This window comes from Bufo bufo, chromosome 4 (genome assembly GCF_905171765.1).
Source record: "Bufo bufo chromosome 4, aBufBuf1.1, whole genome shotgun sequence".
NCBI classification, from domain to species: Eukaryota; Metazoa; Chordata; class Amphibia; order Anura; family Bufonidae; genus Bufo; species Bufo bufo.
Window position 1 is genome coordinate 56271194 of NC_053392.1, and position 18091 is coordinate 56289284.

An 18091-nucleotide genomic window follows, 5' to 3' on the forward strand; every position below is an offset into this window, starting at 1 on the left:
GTAAATTGTCCCTGCAGTGGAGGCTGAGGACACGGTTGAAGATCAGGAAGTAGAGGCGGACATTGTCGCAGGACCAACGGCGTGAGAATGTGGAGGCGGAAGTGGCGTCACCTGGCTAAGTTGCTGGTGTGGTTGGGCAGGAACCACATTTACCCAGTGGGCCATAAAAGACATATATTTTATATAGTTACAGCTACCGACCAATTTTCCACAATGGCTAATCGACGTCATTCGGTTCATACAGAATAAAGTCTACAATCACCCATCAATTTTCCCCATAAAGGCTGTTTCACAAAACAATTTTACCAATGAATGGCTAAATCGACATAAATCGGTACATACAGAAGAAAGTCTACAATCACCCATCAATTTTCCCATATTCTTTTTCCTATTAATACACCCCAAAAAAAAAATTATAACAATCACAATTCACTGCAGAACGGCTAATAGGACGTACATATCTATGCTATTAATACACCCTGTAAATGGCTGTAGTACAATGAAACTTCACCGCTGAACAGCAAATTTTTATTTTTTGCCACTAATACACACCAAAAAGGGCTGTAATTTTCTCACTTTAACACACAATGGCTAATAAGCCGTTTTTCTTTTTCCCCACTAATACACATCAAAAAGGGCTTTAAAAAATATCCACAATACGGTAAATACATATATTTTGTTGCCACTAATACACGCCAAAAAGGTCTTTAAAATATATAACTGCACTGCTGAATGGCAATCATATTTTTCTTTTGCTACTAATACACGAAATAAAGGGCTTTAGATCATATAACTGCACCGCTGAATGGCAAATATATTTATCTTTTTTCCACTTATACACTCCAGAAAAGGCTTTAGAACATATAACTGCACCGCTAAACAGCAAATATATTTTTCTTTTGCCACTAATACATGACAAAAAGGGCTTTAGAACATATAACTGCACTGCTGAACGGCAAATATATTTTCTTTTGCCACTAATACATGACAAAAAGGGCTTTAGAACATATAACTGCACCGCTGAATGGCAAATATATTTTTCTTTTGCCACTAATACACAACAAAAAGGGCTTTAGAACATATAACTGCACTGCTGAATGGCAAATATATTTTCTTTTGCCACTAATACATGACAAAAAGGGCTTTAGAACATATAACTGCACCGCTGAATGGCAAATATATTTTTCTTTTGCCACTAATACACGACAAAAAGGGCTTTAGAACATATAACTGCACCGCTGAACGGTAAATATATTTTTCTTTTTTCCACTTATACACTCCAGAAAAGGCTTTAGAACATATAACTGCACCGCTGAACGGCAAATATATTTTTATTTTTCCACTAATACATGACAAAAAGGGCTTTAGAACATATAACTGCACTGCTGAACTTCAAATATATTTTCTTTTGCAACTAATACATGACAAAAAGGACTTTAGAACATATAACTGCACCGCTGAACGACAAATACATTTTTTTTGTGCAACTGATACACGCCAAAAAGAGCTGTCATTTTCTCACTTCACCACACCATATTTTCTCGTAATAAACCCTGTTAATGGCTGTATCAAACAGCACTTGCACCCCAATAACAAGAACGGTTTGCTCGAATTACAGAGCTGTATAATGGCAATTTGGATCCCCAGTCAGTGCAGCAAGATGTAATAGGATTGTTCCTATTACCCAGGCTGTAACCTCCCCTACTAAACCCTGTTCTACATAAATGATGTGGAATGATTCCTCCCTATCCTTTCCCTACACCTTAAATAATCTTTCCCTCAACTTTTAAATCATTTTTTTTAGCATAATGAAGTCTTTCCAAACACTTAGTCCTTAGCACCTGCTGACGTCTCTCTCTGCGCTAAGTACCCTGGAAAATAGAAGAATCCAAGATGAGGCTATTTATAGGGCTGTGACATCACAGTGCTGCCTGGCTGCTGATTGGCTGCATGCATGGTATTATGGGTGATCCTGAGTTCCCAGAGTTCCTTGCTCCATGTCCTTACACGTGCAGCAGCCATTTTAGGAAAAAATGTGATTTGTTACCATGAAGCGAGAGGACATTCGGATTCGGTGGAAATTGAATTTTTCCTGAAATTCGGATCGAATTCCACTTCGTCAACTTCGATTCGTTCATCTCTAATCATATTTTTAAATAACAAAAACAATTTGCAAGTAACCAGGTCTGGGGTACTGCATGTGCTTTGAGTCATTGTGGGGGCTCTGTTTTTAAAGTCAAGGCCTTGGGTGGTTGTTAATTGAGTTTCAGGGCATTGAATGTCGTGTTACACAATACCTTCATCATTTAATGATTTCTTTCTGTGGAAGACGTATTTCTATGTGTTTTTATTTACAAAGACAGAGAACAGATGCCAGGAATACCAGAAAAAGGTGTCAGATATACAGCATTATTTCTCATCTCATTGTTTCTTGCATTAGTTTTGTACTTTTATATAGTAGCTTTAAACTTCTGGTAACCCCTCTAAATATTTCATTCCATGCCTTATGGCAGCCTTTAATAGATGATCAGTATAGATTTCTATATTTAGACGTCTTTTCTAACACTCCCATCTACCCTCAGCTCAAAGTAATGGTGTTGTGTTTCATACTTATTTGCTCTCCTGTATTGTTTCCATAGTCTAACAGTACACTATGAGGATTAGCTCATGGAATGTTAAGAGGTTGCAAATGAAATATTAATACATCGAAAACGCTTAAATGTAGATGTAGCCTTATTACAGGTTGTGCACCTGCAGGTGGAGGACTTATCAGGAATGCAAAATCTCTGGAATGGGGAGGGCTATGGCTCCCCTGCTATCAACAAAAATGGAGGAGAGAAAATGAATGTAGGTGTGTGGAGTATTGCAGACCAGGCAATGTCCCTCTGGGTGTCTGGGAAAGATATTCAAATTAGCTTTCCTAAACCTGTCTGACGCCAGCAAATGTAAGATGTGCTAAATTTCCCCTGTTTTTTTAATCCAGTAAGTTTTTGGTGGTTGCCTCTAGGGATGAGCGAATCAACTTCAGATGAAACATCTGAAGTCAATTCGCATAAAACTTTGTTCCAATACTGTATGGAGCAGGAGCTCCGTACAATATTAGTATGTATTTCTCAGATGAGCCCAAGTTATTACTTCGCAAATTCTCGTTAGACTTTGCGTAATAACTTATAAAACTTCAACTCGGGTTCGGTTCCAAGTGGTACCTTGGAACCGAACCCGAGTTCAAGAAATGTTTTTTTACACTACAAATTAATTTATAAAGTTATAACGCAAAGTCTTGCGAGACTTCGCAAAGTAAAAACTTCGGCTCATCGGAGCCAATACATTCTAATACTTTATGGAGCATCTGCTCCGTACAGTATTGGAATTAAGTTTTATATGAAACGACTTCAAATGTTTCATCCAAAGTCGATTTGCTCATCCCTATTTGCCTCAAACTGTTTAATCAGATCTTTTTCATAATTTTTTTTTAATCTATTGTTGTGCTTGCATCTCTACATAATGCTTCTCTAGAAAAGAGACATGACAGCTAATCTTCTTTCCAAAAGAAAAGGGAAGCTGTCTCATACCAGGAAATATAAGAGGAAGATACAGATAGGTTGAATGCAGTGGACTCGTAGGGTTAACCCACTGGGTACAACCTGTTCTTAGTCCTACCCAAGACCACCAAAAACCCTTTAAATGCTATTACTTGGGGTAGCCTGGCCCCTAATTAAATTCAAATAAAGGTGGCCTCGTATGTATAATATATTTTAAAAAATGGAGTGGTTGGACTCACAATTCGGGTTATAATAGATATAAAGATCAGATATTTTAAAATCCAGGAATCATAATGTAGGCAAAATAGTATTTTACTTACTTCACTAGTGGGGTGGTTATCCGGATAAATGCAAGACACCAGAGAACCATAAACCCCCCTGGCCTGGATAGCCTCTAGATTGTTAGAAGATGAAGGCAGCCAACATCAATCAGGGCTTCTGTTCAAGTTCTTTATCAGAAGTCAAATCCGGCTCAAAGTGTTTCGTAGCTTAATAGTAACCCCTTCCTCAGGAGAATCATACCAGGAACCCAGCTCTTTCTGGGTAACTACCTTTTAACATAGCTGAGCAAAGAAATTTTGCTTGGCTAGCTGAGAGGTCTTGGTTGGGGTATTATTTAGTTTTATGGAGGGTGCAGAGTATGCATGAGGAGTATCGTAAGCCAGGCAATGTTCCTCTGGATTTCAGGAAAAATATATGAAATCTTGCATGTGCTAGAGTCAGATAGGCTTAGGAAAGCTATATTGCCAAGTAGCCCAGAGTAGCATACTAGTCTCGCTCTTGCCAAACAAATCTGGGTTTGTTAGAATCCAAACTTTTTGGGCTATTCGGGACAAATTCCAAACCAGTAGAATTGATTCATTCATCCTTACAACATCTATGTCCCAAATGTAGATCAGAAGTTTTTCTTAGTCTCTGTTTGTGACAGAGTTTTATTGGATACTCTCACCGCCAAACTATGAGGAGGGGATTTTAATTCAGTGATGTCCCTCCTGGAAGATAGACAGGTTAATATCATCTTTCAATTGAGACAGATTAAGAAACCTTCTATGCTGGCAGAGTTTGCCTTAGTATTATCCCTCACAGATAGTTGGAGACTTCATAATCTAAATGGCTGTGAATATACTCATTTTTGTAATCCACATGAGTCCTGGTCATGAATTAAATATTTGTTCATGTTCTCTCCTCTAATATAGGCCATTGCTTCTATGGTGGTTCAAGTTGCCACTGTTCCATGCGTCCTGGCCATGGCTACTTGTGGGTGTGAATTATTGACAATGTGTTTTATATCTCTCCTCAATTCAATATTGTGTGAGTTAATGTTCCTTGCTCTTATGTGTGCAGTGCATCTGTTTGACTAATGCATTTGTCAAGTCGGAATTGTTACCTTGCTCTGGGTTTTGTGCCCTGTCCCTGGCTGTGCAACATTGATTCTATTGATTCTCTGCATGTTTTGTGTGTGTCTCAGGGCTTTTTTTCTCAGAGAAAAGGTGGTGGAACTCGCCCCCCCCTCCCCTGGCCACGCCCCTACCCAACCCTAGGACCGCCCCCTACCCGCCCCTAAGACCGCCCCCTACCCACCCCTAGGACCGCCCCCTCTACCCAACCCTAGGACCGCAAGTAAAATTTGGGGGGGAGGGGGGGGCTATAAAAGTCCCGCCCAGCAAAGAAACCCCCCAGATGGGGATGGCACTGGATCTGGGGATGGCACTGTTAATGGGGGATCTGAGGATGGCACTGTTATGGGGTGGAGGATCTGGGGATGGCATCCACAGATCCCCCATCCTATAACAGTGCCATCCACAGACCCCCCCCCCCATCCTGTAACAGTGCCATCCACAGACCCCCCCACCCCATAACAGTGCCATCCACAGACCCCCCCACCCCATAACAGTGCCATCCACAGACCCCCCCCCCTCCCCATAACAGTGCCATCCAAAGACCCCCCCTCCCCATAACAGTGCCATCCAGAGACCCCCCCACCCCATAACAGTGCCATCCAGAGACCCCCCACCCCATAACAGTGCCATCCACAAACCCCCCCACCCCATAACAGTGCCATCCACAGACCCCCCCACCCCATAACAGTGCCATCCAGAGACCCCCCCACCCCATAACAGTGCCATCCACAAACCCCCCCACCCCATAACAGTGCCATCCACAGACACCCCCACCCCATAACAGTGCCATTCACAGACCCCCCCCCACCCCATAACAGTGCCATTCATAGACCCCCCCACCCCATAACAGTCCCATCCACAGACCCCCCCACCCCATAACAGTGCCATCCATAGACCCCCCACCCCATAACAGTGCCATCCACAGACCCCCACCCCACCCCATTACAGTGTCATCCACAGACCCCCCATTGGCGCTCCAGTACAGTTATACAATGTGTAATTAAATGAATAATGATTCCTGCTGCCCCTCAGTAGTATAACATTCAATGTATTTGTACTCACAGCCGGCTACTGTTATCGTAATGCAGGCGGCCGGGCAGACGAGCGGCAGAGTCACTGACTGACGTCATGTGAGTGCGCCGCCTACTTTATGAATGAAGCAGGCGGCCCAGGCAGGTGACGTCAGTCAGTGACGCTGCCGCTCGTCTGCCCGGCCGGCCTGGATGACGATGTCAGTAGCCGGCTGTGAGTACAAATACATTAAATGTTATACTACTGAGGGGCAGCAGGAATCATTATTCATTTAATTAAACATTTTATAAGTCTCTACTGGAGCTGCGGGGCCGGAGCACAGTGAACGCACCGGCCCCCAGCTCCTCCTCCCAGTCCCTCCCCGCTGATACATCGCAGCTTGCGATGTCAAAAGGTGGCGGAACGCCGTTCCGGTGCGTTCCGCCAGAAAAAAAGCGCTGGTGTGTCTTAATTCTGTGTAAGAGCTTCTGATCTGTTTGTCTGTTTGTCCGCTTGACCTGTTCTGATCTATCCTAGTTCTGTTTTGCCAATAAATTTCCAAGTTCTAATACTTCTCTGTGCTTCCTTGCCATGTTATCTGCTATGTCTGTAGTGCACCCTAGAGCTTTGTGCCTGTTCTATCTTTCTAGGTTTCTGCACATATATCTGCTATGTCTGAACTGTGTCCTGAAGTCTGTTCCATGGATTTTGCGCTTTCTCTGCCTGTTTGTCCGGAGTCTGATTCTGGTCAGTGTTTTGTCTGGTTCTGCCTATGATCTTGCTTGTGCTTCCAATGCCTTGCACTGATTATTCTGACCTGTTGTATCATCTGCCAACTACACCGGGACTATTCCAAGAGGTAGCAGCTTGGTGGCTCCTGTGCAGCGAAGACCTGATCCCTGTATAGGGATTAAAGGATTAAAAACAGGGGACTGCCAGGACAATGTCCTCAGGTCTAGCCCAACATTAAACTGGTTAGTTGGCACAGTGGTTGCACAACCATTGTCCATAACAATATAATCATCTTGGACTATTCTCCGCTGTCGCTTACTTTATGGGACCAGGACCTGAGAAGTGTGGTCTATACTGTACCTGGAATTTTGCAATTTACCTAATGAAAGATGACACCTTTTTGAATTTACTAAAGGGATGATGGATGGAGTTTGATGATCATAATAAGGAGCATGTACATCATAACTGCCAAGACAGTTTTGAGATGGTCCCTTCTAGCATATGATCATTCTTTTACCAAAAAAATTGGTAAAACCCAGTTTGAGAAAGCTAGCGGGGTATTGCGATCTGCTTATATGAACTTCCATTTGGCTCATATTCCCCAAAACAAAGAGAACTGGGTCAAAGATGATGACACAGAAAAAGGAAAGACCTTTTTAGGAAATCCTACCTTATCACAGTTAAGCCCAAAGCAACTGTCACTAAAAGCACTGATTTTGGCAGTGGACATGCAAGCAAAAATCCAGTCCCTTGCTTTAAGTAAAGCAGCAGGACCAGACATTACACTAGTAAATTATATAAGATGATGGGAGAACAAGTTAAACCAGTTTTAACTTATTTGTATATTTCGTTGTTGCAGGTCAATTAAGGCCTGTTTCACACAGTAATTATTTGACCAGAAATTATCATCAATGATTGTGAGCCAAAACTAGGAGTAGAGGCTATACAGAAATAAGGTATAATTGAAAGATTTGTGCCCATTCTGGGTTTTGGACCTGCACCTCGTTTTGGCTCACAATCACTGATCAAACAATACGGCCTAAATTTGGCATTTATCCAACTCTTGCCTAAGCAAGGTAGGGATTTGGGGAATTCTTCTTCATATAAACCGATTACCCTAATAAATCAGGATCTTAAAACTCTCAAAACTGATAGCCAATAGATCGGCAGTAATTCTTCCCTCCTGATCTCTTCATCCCAAGTAGATTTAATTAAGGATAGGTTGGTGCTTACAAACATTACAAAGGTATTTTTGATTTTGACCTGTCCCCACTCCCCGACCCAGCAGTTGCAGAATTCAGTTATTGTTACCATTGATGCCGAGAAAGAGTTTTTGATAATGTCCGGTGGCAGTGGCTGGAATTGGTGCTAGATGTGATGGGGTTCTCTGGCCCTTTTTGAACATATATTGGCGGGCTGTATCTAAACCCGCAGGCCTGTTTATATACTCCCGCTTTTTTGTCCTAATGCTTTTTTGCTTAATTTCTATGAAAAAAAGGTACACATTAGGTGTGTCCATTATCATCCCTGTTATTCGATCTGGCAATAGAACCTCTAGATCGTTATCTGGAGACCTTGTATGTATTCCAAGGTATCTCAGGCTGCCATGCCTTTTGTCCTGTTATATTTGCTAATGATTTTTCCATTTTAGATCTGATCCCACTAGACACTTTACATAGGTATTACAATGTTTATCAGAGTTTAGGAACTTCACCGGTTTTCATATTGACTCTTATAAATTTGAACTCTTATACATGATTAGGAAAAGTGGCATTGCTGCTTCACAAGGTCAGTTCGCAGGGATCCCTATTGCTTGTTCTTATATTAAATATCTAGGGATATAGATTGGCACTAGCCCAGAATCCATTTATCATGTGACCTATCCCCCATTGTTTACAAAAATACTAAGGATACTTCAGCAGTGGCATAAATTTCAGCTTTCTCTACTGGGTCAGAATCGTCTCTTGAAGATGTTGAGCATTTCGAAACTACTATACTCACCGCAAACTATTATTCTTCTGCTCTATCATATCAGGTTGATGTTTCCCACATAAACAAGGCTTTCACAACTTCTTTGTGATACAGTTGACATCTGTGGATGAAGTTACAGAAATGAATGGCACCCAGGGATGACTACAATATGGATTTTACTTATATACGGGGCGATAACCGTGCATGCATCACTGCCTAGATGTATCACTGATTGGATCAACGGGACTAGCCACTACTCAACTTTGCAGCTGGTCTCTTTTCATGCTATTACATACATGACTTCAACATATCCCCGCTTGGATAAAACCAACTGTTATAATAGGTACATTATTGTGGCATGGCAAGCCCGTAAGAAACAATTTCACCTGTCCTATAGGATATCGAAGCATTGTTGTATGGAATCACCCAGAATTTCCAGAGGGACAAACTAATCAACTATTTGGGGAGTGGAGATCTAAGGATGTACCGTAGTTTTAATATAATACCTGCTGCATAATTCAGAGCCGTAGTGGCTGTCCCAAGACAAACTGATTGAATTATATTCTCTTGGGCCATTTCAGGTCATACAATATGATCAAATTAAAAGCTCTAATTGATGCAGGAAAGAAGATAGATCCAAACATCTTGGATAAGATACTAGTGTTATATGGTGGAAGAGTCTCTGTCTCTTCTATTTATACTCAGATGAGATGTAATGTGGCTTCAGCTTCTGTGAACTCGTTATTTTCCAGTTGGATCACTCAATTGGAGGACAGCGAAGCTGGATTCAAAATCAGTAACGGCTGTCAGGAGGTACCCAAACATGTCATATATGAGACATAGAGGGACACACAGTTTAGAATTATGCACAGAGTCATTTATGGGTTTAACTTTCCAACACACCCAGGTAAGCCTGGTAGATTAACCCATTTCCTTAAGGGTTAGGAGTTTAAAACCGACATGATGACAATGATGAGACAAACCTATCTCTCCCTTAGTTGGTTCACTCCTTCTGTTTACTTGCCAAGAAATGTCTTTTGCAATGCTACTGTAGCTTCAGTCAGACCCACCTTCTATATTATTTGTACTAAATATTGAAAGGTTGGAGATGGAGAGGGCTAAAGAAAGCTGTCAGCCTTTCTTTGGGGAATGGAAATATTTCATTCTTCGTTACTTGACAGACACAGAGATACAACAATTGATTAGACCTTTCGCTCCGACAGAATCATATTTAACAGAGAAGCTGAAAAGGAAGTTGAGAAAATTATCACTAGAGATGAGCGAAGTTTTGAAAGAAATTCAATTCGCCAGCTTCGCCGAAATTCATAAAGAAATTCAATTAATTGCAAATTACTTTTCATTGTATGGAGCAGGCACAATGACGGGAAATGGTGATTCTGTCGCCCCCATAATTTAGCTCCTCAGATGTCGCATTGAACGCTGATCGCGTCATCTGAGACTCACATTCTGGTTAAAAAAAAATTATACTCATCTCATCCACTTGATCGTGAAGAGGCTGTCCGCTCCAGTCTTGATTGAAGAAAAGCTGCCAAAGGACCTGCAGTGAGCGTGAAGATATCACCACGTGATCATACTGCCCGCGCGGTGGCCTCATCAGTAATGTGGCGATGTCTTCATGCTCACCGCAGGTACTTTGGTGGGTTTTCTTCAATCAAAACAGGAGCAGACGACCTCTTCGCGATCAAGTTGATGAGGTGAGTATAATTTTTTTTATTTTTAGCCACCATTTTAGGAAAAATTGATTTGTTACCACGAAGAGCGAGAAAATTTGGATTCGTGACAAATTAACTTTTTCCTGAACTTCGGATCAAATTCCATTTCAGATGCTTTAATTCACTCAACACTAATTTTTACACATTATATGGATTGTTGGGTCTTGGACGGACCGGCTGATGGAGTCATTTAAGAAATCGGTAAATCTGTGGAAAAGATTCTCCCCTTCATAAACATGTGTCTACTGACTACTGAACTCAGAGTTGCATTTATTTAGTAATATATAATGTGAACTATGGGCTTATAGTTCTTATTCTATGATGTTTTCTGCCGCATGGTTAACAAGGTATTTTAGTTCCTATATTAAGGATAATAACCCTTGTGTTAATTACGTATGTTTTAGTGAATATGAAAAATCTCTAAAATAATTTTTTTAAAAACACATGTAGGATTTGAAACATGATATTGTTTTTCATCCAGTACATGTTACTTCTGTTTTAATTGCTATGGAATAATTTGTTGATTTTGACCATTTTTTCAAGACAAGTGCTGGAGATTTCTTCACTACTGTGTTGATTTCATCATCTAAGTCTGTCCCAACTGGGGACAGAGGAGTATGCTGGCTTCTGGACTGGATTCTTCTTGGTTGTCCACCTTAAGTGACTGATTTGTATTATCTTTGACAATAAGACATGGGTTGCCTACTCATCTGTAGTCTATTTATAATTATATACACCCTCACTCCTCTCAGGTGTAGCCACAGGGATGACTCATCAGCAATGCCAACAACTCCTTCTGGGAGGATGGGTGGACCGCTGTTTATTATCTTATGACTGTTGAAAATGGATGTTCTGTCCTATAGGAAAAAGATTCTGATGAGGCTGGCTCTTGACAATACCATCTCCAATCTCAGGCTCCTCTCCACAGACCCTAGAACAGTGATGAAAATGGATGTTCTGTCCTATAGGAAAAAGATTCTGATGAGGCTGGCTCTTGACAATACCATCTCCAGTCTCAGGCTCCTCTCCACAGACCCTAGAACAGTGATCTTCAACCTGTGACTTTCAAGCTGTTGCAGAACTACAACAACCATCATGCCTTGATAGCTGCAGACTGTAAGTGCCTAATGGGAGTTGTAGTTTTGCAACACCTGGGAAGTCACAGGTTGGGGAACTGTGCCAAGGAAGTAAACCAAAGATTATATGAAGGAAATGGGGAAAACAAGCAGCAAGTCCTGTCCTAGGTGGCTAGGAGAAGGGTTCCATTTTAATTGTCGCCTCTATGAACATTCCTAGCTATATACTGTAAAATAATGCTGATATATTGCTGTACCACAGCAAGACACTTCATGGGTAGGGTGCCCCATCTAATGTTTGCTCTGGAGCCCTATAAAGAATCATTTATTGCTAAGTACAGAGGTCACAATCACATGTAATTACTACATTCAGGAGGGTCATGTAAAAAAAAAGAGGTAGACCTGCCTGTCTATTGGAAGGGTTGGCAGATCTCTTGGACCCTGCAGAAGCCCCCTAAAACCTCCCAGCAAACAGCACTCCATGCATATTTCCCGTGTGTGGCACCAATAGAGTGTACCTGATAGAGTAGTAAAAACACCAAGTTCCTGATATGACTGTGTGGCTTGAACCAGGTGAAACATTTTATTTTTGTGAATGCTCTCACCATTGACTTCATAGCAGTAGAATACCCTGCCTCTATGGTTGGTAGTTCAGTCATTAATAGGGTCATTGCTCATTAAGTGTGTACCTCCACTGCTCTAAAATAAATAGAAGCTGTAAAATCTCTATACATTGCACTCTCCTAGTGGTGGCTGTAAGAAAATGCCATGGATTTATTTCAGGAAGCAGGACTTGTTACTGTGCTAGTGCCTCTTACTACCTTCCTATAGCAGTGGCATGGGCTAACTCTATGGTGAATATGCATTTATGATCAGAATATCTTTGCACATTGATGTCAAAAATACTGTAAGTGTCAGAGTATGAGATTTTCTGGGTTGTCAAAAGATTGCTATTCTTATATTACAAAAAAGTATGTTCTCCATAAAAACTAAGTGGAATATCAGTAAGATATACACCTAACTGACAGCATCGACCTGCTTTACATTGCAGCTCTCTAAGAAGTACGGACCGGTGTACACCATTCAATTAGGAGTGCAGAAAGCCGTTGTACTGTGCGGATATGAGGCAGTGAAAGACGCCCTTGTCAATCATGCAGACGAATTTTTGGGAAGAGAAAAAGTGCCAATTTTTGAGGAAATATCAAAAGGACATGGTAAAGATAATATTAACATTGATTGGTGGACTGGTTAATTTCCGTGTTGATTTCAGTTCTAAAAAGCTGTCCAAAGGGTCCCCAAAGACAGCTGATCACAGGGTGATCACATTTCAGATGCTCCATCAAAATCTTGTTATAATTTCTACTTCTGGTCCTGATTTAGGAACTTCCATCCCCTACTCTATATGGACAATCTACTCAATTCGGGTATATAACAAGTGTTTGTCGATACCATAAATCCCAAACATGATGATACTCCTTATGACAGTATATGTTAAATCAGGCCATCTGTGTGGTGACTGGTTTCCCATCCATCTAATCTCGCTCAGTGCAGGGCAATTCTAAAGCACCAAAGGATATTCATTGGGGGAGCTATGTCCAGGAAAAAACCTTTAGTGTTAATCATCTACCACCAGCATACCCCCAATGCATGTTTTAGGTGTTACTGATAACAGGTTTAATCTGGGGTTAACAAACAACCACCACCTATCAGTGATGATCATCAAATTCCAGTAATGCTGTCCCTAATTCCACCCTACAGTGTATAATGAGAAGCACCCTTAGAAGTACAGCCCAACATGCTGGAACCTAGGCTTTTTTTTTATTCAAAATTTCCTCCAAAGCGGATTTATCGGAGAACTGAGAGAGAACTGGCTACATAGTGTACAGTCAGGTAGCATGTTACCTTCAGTTGTGATCAGCTGTCACCCCTGCTGTGCTACTTTTTATATCCATGATATCCCCTTCCTAAAAGTACAGGGAAATCACCGCTGTCCATGAGAGAATGGGCCAGAGAAAGCTGACTAATTCCTCATCTAATATGTTATTAACGGGAGGACCCCGGGGAACATGAACTCTGCCCACTCTCCCCAGATTGGAGGCCCGATGGAGAGGGTGGAGAATCAGGCCAATCAGACAGAGCAGGTGATCCAGTTTACCATCCTGAGCTGAAAGCACCACGTTGCCATTCACAGCAGAGTGCAGATATCGGAGAACTCACATGTCCACCATCTTCCCACATCCAAAGCCTACTTACAAATGACAGATATACAACAGTGAAGGGGGACCCTTGGGCGGCAGACAGGCTCTGAGACCAACAACAACCTGAAAAAAAATTGTAGCTAGAGATAGCCTTGCGGTTCGCCTGGCGGTCGTTTCGTGGCGAACTTTGCTCATTCGTCATTCGCCGAACATGCGAACATATGGCGATATTAGCACGCGCCATATTTTTTTGCATAGCGCCGAACTTTGACCCATGACACATCCATCAGGTGGGACAGGACAGCCAATTGAGACGTTTCAGCACATGGACACACCCCCTACCCTATAAATAAACCTAATCTGGCCACCATTTTACATTCTTTTTTTTGCCAGTGTAGGGAGAGGTTGCTGTGTGGAGCAGGGACAGACTGTTAGGGACACCAAACGCTAGCTAATAGGGCAACAAAAGTCCTTTTAAGGACTGGTATAGGTGTGCTATCGATAGGTGTGACATACTTAGGGGTGTGATATACTTATAATATACTTTCTAACATAGAAAGTATATTATAGTGCATTTGTATTGTGCAGCAGTTGTGGGCGGTTCTGCTGAGATACTGCAGCTACATAGAGGGAAAAACGGTATTGGAAAAACTAATTGCAACTGGTGTGATATACCTGTTGCCCCCCAAAAAAAAAATGATTGAGGGGTGTGATATACCTATAATATACCTTCTAACATAGAAAGTATATTATAGTGCATTTGTATTGTGCAGCAATTGTGTGTGGTTCTGCTGAGATACCGCAGCTATATAGAGGGACAAACAGTATTGGAATAACTAATTGCAACTGTTGTGATATACTCGTACCTGTTGCCCCCCCCCAAAAAAAAAAGTATTAAGGGGTGCGATATACCTGCTTCCACAAATTACTGATTAAGAGGTTTGATATACCTGCTTCCACAAAATACTGATTGAGGGGTGTGATACACCAGCTTCCACAAAATATTGATTGAGGGGTGTGATACACCTGTTTCCTCAAAATACTGATAGAGGGGAAAGATATACCAGCTTCCACCAAATATTGATTAAGGGGTTTGATATACCCGCTTCCAGCAAATACTCATTAAGGGGTTCTATATACCTGTTTCTACAAAATACTGATAGAGGGGATTGATATACCAGCTTCCACCAAATATTGATTAAGGTCTGCTATACACCGGCTTCCACCAAATATTGATTAAGGGGTTTGAAATACTAGCTTCCAGCAAATACTCATTAAGGGGTTCTATATACCTGTTTCCACAAAATACTGATAGAGTCGATTGATATACTGTCTTCCACCAAATATTGATTGAGGCCTACAATATACCTGCTTCCACAAATACTGCTTTTCTATAGGGACTTTGTCACAGGGTCATTTTGAAAATGACAGGCAGAGGAAGAGGCAGGCCATTCCGCAGTGGTGGTAGGGGTCAGGCAGGTGCACCAGGCTGGAGCCTAAGTGGGAAATTGGAGAAGGTGCGTGCGATTACGTCAAAGGACGCACCAGAGTTGGTTGAGTGGTTCACTCAGCCTTCCGCTTCTGCAACCTCCTCATCCTCTGTATCTCCACCCTCCTAACTCTCTGCTGTGTGCACCCCCAAAGACACCACCACCACCATAGCTCCTGTACTCGAGTCAGAGGAATTTTTTTCCCATCCATTCCCAGACCTTACCGATGCGCAGCCATTCTTGGCATCGGATCAGGAAGAGGAGGTATCAACGGCCGCCACCCAGCGGTCTGGCTACAGTACCCAGATCAGCCCAAAGATGGAGGTCCCCGCTGTTGCTGCCTGCTCCGAGATCTCTAATTTCAGAGGCGGTGAAGGTGACGATAATGATGTGTCGATGGATGTCACGTGGGTGCCCACAAGAGAGGAAGAGGAGGGGAGTTCAGAGGGAGAGACAGAGCAGCAGATAGGGGGTAGAAGGAGGAGAAGCAGGCAGAGCTCGCAGTGCACAGGAGGCAAAAAGCAGACTGCAAATGTATCTAGAGCGAACCACTCACCATGCACGATCACATCTGGCGCTCCCAGGACACCAGCACATGGCTCCGCAGTGTTGCCATCTGCAGCCTGTGCTGTCAGCGCATAAGTCGCGGTAAGCCCAACACTCACCTAGGGACCACCGCCTTAAGAAGGCACCGGCTCTCCCATCACCGAGCCCAGTGGGAGCAAAACCGTCGGAACCCACAAAGCCACACTCCCTGCGCTCCACGTCCTGCCTCTTCTCCTTCTCCTCTCTCCTCCCATTTGTCCTCCACCTTCCACCGCGTCGTCGTCACGTTCATCTGGCAAAAGGCAGGCTTCCGTGACCCAAATGTTCTAACGTAAAAAGTTGATGACGCCGGATAACCCTCTTGCTCAACGGCTGACCCCTGGCTTGTTGAAACTGCTAGCCCGCCAACTACTGCCATATAAACTGGTGGACTCAGAAGCCTTTAGAAAATTTGTGGCCATTGGCACACCGCAATTGAAGGTCCCAGAAGGGCATCCCAGAGCTATATCGCCATGTTCAGCGGCAAGTGAATGTATGTCTTGCATACAGTGTCGGTGCCAAGATACATCTGACCACAGACACGTGGTCTAACAAGCACAGGCAGGAAAGGCACATAACTTTTACTGCCCACTGGGTGAACCTTCTGACGGCTGTCAAGCATGCAACCCGTGGCACCCATGTGAATTTGGTTTTACCGCCACGGATTGCATGCAGGCCTGCCTCTTCTTCTCCTCCTCCTACTTCATCCTCCGTCTCCACCTCGGCTGACTCCTCCTTTTCCACTGCTACCGCCTCTTCCGCTTTGCCCCCCAAGCTCCCCAGAACCTATTCAACGTGCCAGGTGAGACGTTGCCATGCTGTACTGCAGCTGTTGTGCCTGGAAGCCAAAAGCCACACCGGTCTTGCACTGCTTTCAGCTCTGCGGTCACAGGCCGATGAGTGGCTAACCCCGCTCAATTTGACAGTTGGTATAGTAGTGTGCAACAACGCTGCCAATCTGTTGAGCACGCTGAAACAAGGCAAAATGACACACGTGCCATGCATGGCACACGTCCTGAACTTAGTCGTGCAGCGATTCGTTGACAAATAAACCGGGGTTCAGGATGTCTTGCGGCAGGCCAGCAAATCTCTGGCCATTTTGGAAGATCTTAGAAGGCCATAACTCGCCTTGCTGACGTTCAGCAGCGACACCACCTGCTCGTCAGACGTCTGATTTGTGACTGACAGCCCGACCCGTTGGAACTCCACCTTGTATTATCTTGATAGGCTACTCCAGCAACATGCCGTTAATGACTACCTGTACGAACTCTGCAGCAGGACAGGTTCTGGGGTGCTTGGTTTCTTTTCACCGTGCCAGTGGCTGCTCATGCGCGACGCATGAAGACTTCTGCGGCCATTTGATGAGATCACCAAACTGGTCAGTCGCTGCCAGGGCGTCATCAGTGACATCATGACTTACGCCTTCTTTCTGTAGCATGCATTGCGTTTTGTCATTGATTAAGCCGTCGAGGCGCAGGAGCTGGAAGATGAGAAAGTCGCAAGGCTGAATGAATTCCCAGGGGGGCTACTCCATCTGAGACAAGTCAGCAGGAGTCTGAAGAGGATTCAGAGGAGGATGGTGGCTGGGGGGAGGAGGAGAAGCAAGAAGAGCAGTCTTTAAACTTTTCGGGGATCCCTGGTGTTGTCAGTGTATGGGGGAAGGAGACCGACATTCTCCTGGGCGATGAGCAGGAGCCAGGGCGCTCCACTGCTTCCAATTTATTGAAAATGGGGGCCTTCATGCTCCAGTGTTTGAAGAGGGACCCTCGTATAAAAAGTATAAAGGGCAAGGACCAGTACTGGGTGGCAAAGTACTTTGACCCCCAGTACAAACACAAAATGGCGGACATGTTACCAGCATCACAAAGGGCTGTCAGAATTCAGCAGCATTTCCAAGCCTTGCTGCGAGAGATGCTGCATTCTCCTTTTGAGGGCACTGGCAGAGGAATTTCCACCGACAGAGAAACTGTTGCGGGTACCAATCTTACCGCGCATGCAAGAAGAGGGTGGTTTGAAGATGTGTTGGTCACTTCAGATATGAGATCATTCTTGCAGCCAACCCATCGACAGCCACCCTTCGGATCCAGCCTCAGGGAACGCCTAGACTGACAGGTGTCCGACTACATTGGGGTAACGGCCGATGTGGACGCTCTGAGAAGCAAGGAACCTCTGGACTACTGGGTGTGCAGGCTTGACTTGTGGCCAGAGCTGGCACAATTTGCCATGGAACTCTTGGCTTGCTCCTCATCGAGTTTCCTGTCTAAAAGGACGTTCAGCGCAGCAGGGGGTATCGTGACCAATAAGCGCACTCGCCTAGATCACGACAGTGTGGACTATCTCACATTTCTAAAAA

At 43.5% G+C, this 18091-nt stretch overlaps 1 protein-coding gene across 1 annotated transcript in view; it reads left to right on the forward strand.

Moving 5' to 3' along the window:
* Nucleotides 1-18091, forward strand: part of LOC120997262 (cytochrome P450 2K6-like) — a 94462-nt gene that overhangs the window by 49242 nt on the left and 27129 nt on the right. The window contains exon 3 of the mRNA XM_040427278.1: nucleotides 12517-12679. Coding sequence (XP_040283212.1) covers nucleotides 12517-12679 — 163 coding nt within the window. The remainder of the gene's footprint in view (nucleotides 1-12516; nucleotides 12680-18091) is intronic.